The 8,529-nt window shown below is 37.6% G+C and overlaps 1 protein-coding gene across 1 annotated transcript; it reads right to left on the reverse strand.

Moving 5' to 3' along the window:
• Nucleotides 1–780: 780 nt before the first annotated feature.
• LOC134264077 (uncharacterized protein K02A2.6-like) lies at nt 781–1,287 on the reverse strand. Its single transcript, XM_062746385.1, has 2 exons — nt 1,024–1,287; nt 781–927 (listed from the first exon to the last, which is right to left on the reverse strand). Exons 1-2 carry the CDS (start codon nt 1,285–1,287, stop codon nt 781–783), a joined length of 411 nt encoding a protein of 136 aa, XP_062602369.1.
• Nucleotides 1,288–8,529: the final 7,242 nt, after the last annotated feature.

An 8,529-nucleotide genomic window follows, 5' to 3' on the forward strand; every position in this document is an offset into this window, starting at 1 on the left:
TCGACGTAGGAGTGGAAGTTGAAGTAGCCTTGATTTTGATTCCAGAGATTATATTATGATTCTTCACCCATCACATGAACAACTCATATGGATGCTTTCAAGTTTTAATCAAAGCAAAACTCAAACAATATACAAGCGATAACTCTAAACAACATACAATACAAATTTAGGTTTCACTTATAATCATTACATTCCCCCTTTTCTAAATTTCCACTATAAGACAAATTAATTTGAATAAAATGTCAATACTAAAAAATGATGTCTTCTTTAAATCAAATCAAAATAAAAATCAAAAATAGCAACATTAAAAAATTTAAATTTTTTAAATGTTCATACATGTAAAATTTCACATTATGTCAAAAAAAAGTCTTTGACACAGTTTGGACCACGTTCCTGAACGGACTTAACAGGGAAAAATTTTCCATGGTCGGTCGCGATATTAGGGTCTTCCATATCATTGATCGTAGGGTTGTTCACCTCCTCGTTTGGCACGTCACTTTGTGAAACGTCTACATCAGTCGCCTCATCTGTGTTGTCAAGTTGGATATTACTATCTAACTCCAGGTTTTTCACTTGCTTTTCTGCGACAATATGTACCTCCATGTGGTGCTCTCAGCAGAACTTCGTTTACTGTTCGTTCGATGACTTCGTATGGTTTGTTTCAAAATCAGGTGAAAGTTTGTTTTATTTGGCTGTTGAACCAACACTTGGTCTCCGATTTGTACTTGACTGTTTTTTGCGTTTCTACTTTTGGTTGCATATTCTTTCTCTTTCTTCTTTTCATCCAGTCTCTAACTCGGATGTCTTTTCCTCCTCTCTCTCTCTCTGTCTCTCTCTCTCTCTGGGAGGCTGGGAATCTTTGTTTTCACTTGATATCGGAAAATAAGTTTGTTCGGCGCAATTCCAGTTACTGTGTGCGGTGTGCTTCTGTAAGCTGATAGGAATTTTGGTAATCCTTTCCAATCCTTCCCTTCAAAATGAACGGTCCTAATATTTTAAATAAGGTCTTATTCTGTCGCTCACCTCTCCGTTAGCTTGCGGCCAATAAGGTGTTGATGTTTCATGGGTGATGCCATACTCCTCTAAAAACTTCTCACATACTGTAGATTGAAACTGAGCTCCATTGTCACTTCTTAGACTGTCAGGAATACCATAGCGAGCAAATGTTTCCTCCAGACATTCGATGATTTTGGCTGATCCTGTGTTCTTCAAAATAAAAGTTTCAAAGAAACGGCTATAATAGTCCACATACACCAATCCTGATTCTGCTGTTGGAAAAGGTCCCATTAGATCGACTGCTGTAGCTTGCCAGGGATAATCTGGAAGCAATTTAGGCGTAAAGATTCAGGTGACGACGGACCTCCCACACTTGACATGTGTAACAATTCTTTCAAATACGTTCCGCATCACTGTCAATCGTTGGCCACCAGATTTCTCTCGGAGTCGTTATTTTGTTTTAGTGATTCCTTGATGTCCCTCATGAGCAGCGGCTAAAACTTTCTCTCTTCAGCTGGTTGGAATCACAGATAGAACGTACCTCTGAGGATAACTTTTCTTATACTGCACAGTTCATTTTGGACAGCTATGTACTGTAGCTTTTCTAACAATCTGTCCAATTTCCAGTCTGTAACGCTTCTTTAACTCTGTGTAACTCGAAATCTCCAGCAGACTCTCTCTCTCTCTCTCCACATCGATCCTGAATCGTCAAGGTTCTGAGTATCGTGTTAAGAGCTACGAATCTTACAAAATCCTCAGATAGTGGACTTGGTGACGGTGTATCGATTTATAGATACACAGTCGAGATAGTACTCAGCAGCATTCTTGTGTCCAGGAATGTACTTTACCGTGAACTGGAAAGGTTGAAGTCTCAATTCCATCGTTGGATGCGCGCACACGGATTTGACTTCGTGCTGTAAATCAATTGTAGAGGCTTATGGTCTGTAAGCAGATCAAATTTGCATCCATACAAATACATATAAAAGCGTTCACATGCCCAAACCAGCGCTAATGCCTCTTTTTATCTCTAGGAGTATCTTCTTCAATCTGTCAAACTTTTACTTTGAATCAAATAACACTTTTTCTGTAGCTGTACAAGCACTGCACCTAGGCCCAAGGAGGGCATCGGCAATCACTTAGTTTTTGCTTTTGGATCGAGTTTCCCCAATGTAACGGCTTTCGATAAACTTGTTTTCAGCTTTCTGAATGCTTGGTCTTAATAGGGCCCCAATTAAATGGTTGATTTTTCCCTGTTAATTCTTAAAGGGGTTTGGACAATGTCGCTAGGTAAGGAATAAATTTTCCACAAAAACTTCTGACTTTTAATGCGTTTATTGGTGGTCTAGCTTCTACTATAGCTTTAACTTTTGGTTGGGTCGATTCCCTTATCTGATAAGATGTGTCCCAGAATTCATTTCCAACGAAATTAATTTTTTTTTGTTGAATGTCAATCCTTTGTTACCCAGTTTCTCAATGACAGCTAATAATTGGGTCATGTTCTTTCCCAAAGTTTTGGCATGCACAATGATGTGTCCGACATTTTCTTTCTCCGTCCATCCTTGAAGTGCTTCTGGATGGTGTGCTGGTCAATTTTTGGGGGGAAGTGACACCAAAACTAAGTCTTTTATAACGAAAATTCAACGTAAGTAACAAAAGTGGTGATGTCACGAGATTCTTGAGACAGCTCTAATTGATGTAAACCAGATCCAACTTGCTGAAAACACAACTCCCGTTTAGCTCGTGTACAATTTCATCAATGGTAGGGTTTGGATGCCCCCAGATTGCCTATTATCCAGTTGAGCATAGACGAATATTTCCTACGGCTTGGGTGTAAAAACCATAGGGCTGACCCATGATGATGGTCCCCCGACCGGCTCAATGATATCTATATCCTGCAACTCCTTAAGTTAGGCTTCAACCTTCTCCCTGATAACAAATGGAATCCTCCTGACCGGCTGAGCCACGGGTGTATCATTGTCATTTATGTGTAGCATCAACTTGAAGTTCTTCAACTTTCCTACACCGTTAAAGTACTTTTCATCTTTTCAATAGTGTCCTCCGACAGGAAATTTCATGCTCACGCTCGATTTCCGAGTTCTTTTGCCGTTTTATGTTCCAACAGGCCTGTCCTTTACCTTGGAACACAATAAATTTCCCCGCAATATCCACAATTAAACTTCCTATAGTGTCCAAAGGTTTGGAAAACCCCCAAATAAAGTTTCTTTTCTGATCCTTTTGTTCTCTGTGAAATGCAATCCCCTTTTTAGATCCTCCCATAGAAGTCGGTCAATGACATTATTGCTAGCACCAGAGTCGACGATCATTGAATTTTCTTATAATCCCCCCAATTTTTTTGGTCACTGTTGGGTGATTTGGTCCCCCAACTGTTGGCATTTCAAGAGTTCCTTGTGAATTGTCCGGAGTTAATGTAAATGCATTAGCTTCATCAAATCCCGGGATTTGTGTTTCCACCAGTCTTTTTGCTTTTGTTTCCCCGTCCCAATATTTGTGAGTCTTAGGTGTAGAAAATTTTTAGCACTTAGCGAAATACCTTGCAGAACACTTTGGCATTTTACCCGGGCAGGGCATGTTGGGTCGACAAAATTCCCCCTTTGCCACAACTATAACAAGTCATGTTTTTTGTGTTTCCCTGTGCTTACTTTATTCACAAAAGTTTCTGAATTCCTTTTTTCCTTCAATTACGCTCGCTTGTTGTTGACTTGTTAAAAACCCCTTCCCTATATTTAACGTTTCTAAGTATCAGTTCACCCCCTTTTTCCAGTAATTTCCTAAGAAGTGTGACGTTTTAATTTCTCATATTGACCCCAAAAATGTCGTTCGCTTTTCAAAATTACAATGTTCAGTTTTCTGTTTCAATTGAGTTAAAATTATAAACATTTGCATTGGTTTTTCTGTGTCACAATTAAAATTATCCCTTTTCGAAGGGGTTTACTTTTGGGGCGGAGATTTGTAAGTTTTTCCAGGTTGTCACACTGCTTCATCTCCTTCGGGTTGCGAGGCGCGGGAAATGTGAAAATAAATATCCTATTTTCATACCTCCACAATGTAATAACAAATCTTTCTTTTGTGCCGTTTTTTGATACCTTTACCGGCTGCAAATTACTCAAAAGCTCTCCCATTTTTGCCATCTCACCCCTACACTTGTCGGCTCCCCATCACAATCAAAAGGAGGAATTCCGCCAAATCGGTCGTTACTAACTGAGCCATCCTGTTTCATAAATTTTTCAATCCTCGTCGCCAATGCATTAGCCTTGATTAGTAGATTCCAGAGATTATATTATGATTTATGACCCATACATGGACAACACATGGCTGTTTTCAGTTTGTTTTTTAAACAAGAGTGATAACTTAAACAAAATATAAGCGATAAATCTAAACAACATACAATACAAAGTAATGGTCCTTACTTTTAATCATTACAGAAGTTTCCATTGTTAATTGACAATAGTGTCGATATATTAAATGGCGAGTTGAAGGGGGCAAGTATTAAATCTACACGTATACAATATGGTGGCATTTTTTCCCCCAAAAGCAAAATAAAAAACATAATTAACATAAAAACATAATTAGTAGACATGCAACATATCACCATATTACATGTAGTATAACTTGTCAGATTCTCCTAGTTTTAAGAAAACAGATAAACAAAGAACACACACACAAATGATATTAGAAAAAATTTCAAATTTGAATTTCCCAAAAAAAAGACAGTGTATGCCAACTGTGTATTTGATGTTGGCAAAGCGTTTAACATGGACAATTTACATTAAATAATCCAATTTAACCCGGTAGCATAGTTGAATCAAAAAAGTTAAATTTAATTATGGTACCATAAACAAAAATACGAGAGATGATCAAAAAGTTCGCGAACAAATTAATAAAAGAATTAAAATTACGTGTTAGTGTTCATTTTTTAAAGTAGCCCTCTCTAATTTTAATGCATGCCTGCCACCGTTCTGCCCCTGCGCGAATCACGTTATTAGGCGGCCCCGTGACGTGCTTTAAAGTTGATGTTTATAGCAAGAACAATCACTTTGTTAAAAATGAAAAAACCCCCGGAATTGGATGGTTGGATAAGGATATCAATTTTTAAAGAACATGTGACTATCACAACCCGAGATCTCTATGTAAGGAACGTCGTTTATCAATTATTGATATTGTTGAATTTTTTTTCATATTTAATATGTTAAAAGTCTAAATTAAACGATAATTTAGGGATTTCATCAAGATGTTACTGTAAATATTAACCATTTTCCTGGCTGTAACTTCACAATCTTTCATAAAAAATTGCCTAGCAAAGGGCACCTCTCTTCCCCCGCTTGTTTTCACTGGGTAAAAAAAAATTCATTTTAAGCCATTTCCCTCCTTATACTAAAACAATCAATCCAATTGCAAAATATATTGAAGTTGGGAAAATCTATTGTCTTATAAAAATTTTTTAAATTTCATAAATACTTTAAAGGGAAATTTCCAAATTATACATTAAACTTCACAGGCGTTCATTGTTCAAGTAAGATAGTGACAACCACTTTTCACAGTCGCCTACAGATTGATGTCGTTTTAACATTGTGACGTCGCAATGACAGAGAAAATCATTACTTTTCAAACGCGATAACTCCAGCAAATTAAAGACAAATGCATTATCAACATATACAAATCATATTAGGAAACCTTAAATTTTGTATATTATTTTCAATCTTTTTCTTTTTTTGATAAGGGAAAATTTAAATTGAGAAAAATATGTACAGGGAGTTCATTCTTCTAAAAATAAGGTTGGATTTTCATTAATCCTTTCTGTCTCGCACGGAATTTGGAAATACAAAATGTATCCTAAAAAAATTCCTGATTCAATTTTTAGGTTACGAAAAGGGGGAAAAGCTTCACATTTTTCAAAGGGGAAATATTACATTTTAATCTTTTGCAGGCAAAGGTGCCACTTTAACTGAAACCACAAAGATCATCAGACAATTCTGCATATTGCATGTTCTAATAATAAATACACAATTTGTCAACACATATTGTCACAAAATCCCGATATGCTCAAAACTGTAACTACACAGGGATGGAATGCTGCACATTTTGCAGCACAAGGAGGCGATGTTCGCATTTTCAGCTTCTGGCAGATAAGGGTACTTCTTTAATAAAACCCTATACCGTAAACAATTCTGCATATTGCATGCATGTTTTCTAGATTTGAGATGTGCAATCACATACTGTCACAATCCCAATATGCAGAATGTTGTAAAAAATTTGGATGGGAAAGCTGCACATTTTGCTGCACAAGAAGGTGACGTTGCATTTTACGGGTTTGTCAGACAAAGGTGTCCCTATCACCGAAATCACTTTTGACCACTTAACAATTCTGATATTGCATGCAAGCATGCTAAATATGAGATGTGTCAACATATACTCTAAAATCTCCGAAAGTAAAACTTTTGAGTACACGAGGATGGACTGCTGCACATTATGCAGCAGAAGGAGGCGATATTCGTATTTTACAGCTTCTGTCAGAAAAGGGTCCCCGTAACCGAAACCACAAAAAATAGGACCATTTTGCAAAGCATGTGCATGTGCCAAATAGAAATGTGTGAATATAACGTCAAATATCCCGAATCCTAATGTTGATCACACTAGGATGGACTGCTGCACATTGTGCAACACAAAGGGGGCGATGTTGTTTTTTTCAGCTTCTGGCAGACAAAAGGGGTCCCTTTAACTGGAGCCACATATGCCAATCAGACAATTCTGCTTTCGCATGCAGAATAAAATACAAAAGGGAACACGTCACAATATCCAAATATTTGTTGTAGTGATTGGGTGGAAAACGCACATTTTTGGGGGCCCGGGAGGCGATGTTCATTTTTTAGCTTCTGGCAAAAAAGGGGTCCCTGTAACCGAAACCACGTATGACAATGGGACCAATTTTGATAACATGTGCAGGCTAAAAAGAAAAGTGTGAAACATTCTGTCGAAATATCATGATATGCCTAATGTTGTATCTACACTAGGATGGACTGCTGCACATTGTGCAGCACAAGGAGGCGATGTTCGTATTTTACAGCTTCTGTCAGACAAAGGTGCCCTGTAACCGAAACCACATATGGCAATTCTACAATTCTGCATATTGCGTTTTAATGCTAAATACAAAGTGTGAATATATACTTCACAAACCGATATACTAAATGCTGTGAATACACGAGGATGGAATGCTGACATTATGAGACAAGGAGGGATATTCGTATTTTACAGCTTTTGTCAGACAAAGGTGTCCCTTTAACTGGAGCCACATATGACAATAAGCAAATTTTCATATCGCATGTCGCCATGCAAAATATGCAATTTTCAACACATACTGTCACAATATCCTGATATACTAAATGTTGTAGATACATATGGATGGAAGCGCACATTTTTCGGCACGGGGGGAATTCGATTTTTCAGCTTCTGTCAGAAAAAGGGGTCCCCCAAAATCAAACAACATATGACAATTCTACAATTCTGCATATTGCATGCATGTTTGCTAAATATAGGGGTTTTAACATATCTCTCAAAGTTTCCCGAATTGCAAAATCTTTTGAATACACGAGGATCAACTGCACATTGTGCAGCCAAGGAGGCGATATTCGTATTTTACAGCTTTTGTCAACAAAAGGGGTCCCTTTAACTGGAGCCACATATGACAATAAGACAATTCTACATATCCATGTCGCCATGCAAAATATGCAATGTGTCAACACATACTGTCAAAATATCCTGATAATAAATGTTGGAAACATATGGATGGAATGCTGAAATTTTCGGGCCGGGAGGGATATTCGCATTTTACAGCTTCTGTCAGACAAAGGTGTCCCTAATATCAAAAACATATGACAATTCTACAATTTTGCATATTGCATGCATGTTTGCTAAATATGAGATGTGTCAACATATACTCTCAAAATCTCCCGAATTGCAAAATCTTTTGAATGCACGGGGTGGGCGCTGCACATTATGCAGCAAAAGGAGGCGATATTCGTATTTTTTAGCTTTTTTCAACAAAGGTGTCCCTGTAACCGAAACCACATATGACAATTTGTCAATTTGCATTTAGCATGTTTTTACGCGAAATACAAATTTTGTGAATACACACTGTCACAATATCCAGATAGCAAAAGGGAAAACACTGGGATATAATGCTGCACTTGTAGCCGGAGGCGATATTCGTATTTTACAGCTTCTGGCAGACAAAGGTGTCCCTTTTAAATGGAGCCACATATGAGAATGAGACAATTCTGCATATCGCATGCGCTCATGCTAAGTACGCAATGTGTCAACAAAACGTCACAATATCCGAAATTCTAAATGATGTAACTAAACAAGGATTAAGCTGCACTTGTAGCACAGGAGGCGACGTTCCATTTTAAATCTTCTGGCAGAAAACCCCCCTTTTTAACTGGAACTACATATGACAATGGGACAATTCTGCATTTCGCATGCTGTAATGCAAAATACGAGATGTGTCAATATATTTGT

This window comes from Saccostrea cucullata, unplaced genomic scaffold (assembly GCF_032062105.1).
Source record: "Saccostrea cucullata isolate Sc308-1 unplaced genomic scaffold, CSIRO_AGI_Scuc_v1 ctg11133, whole genome shotgun sequence".
In the NCBI taxonomy this organism is placed as follows: Eukaryota; Metazoa; Mollusca; class Bivalvia; order Ostreida; family Ostreidae; genus Saccostrea; species Saccostrea cuccullata.

Coding starts and splice junctions, on each gene's coding strand:
- LOC134264077 (XM_062746385.1), bottom strand. CDS start 1,287: ATGGGACCTTTTCCAACAGCAGAATCAGGATTGGTGTATGTGGACTAT. Junction 928..1,023: donor GGCCGCAAGCTAACGGAGAG/GTGAGCGACAGA, acceptor ATCAGCTTACAG/AAGCACACCGCACACAGTAA.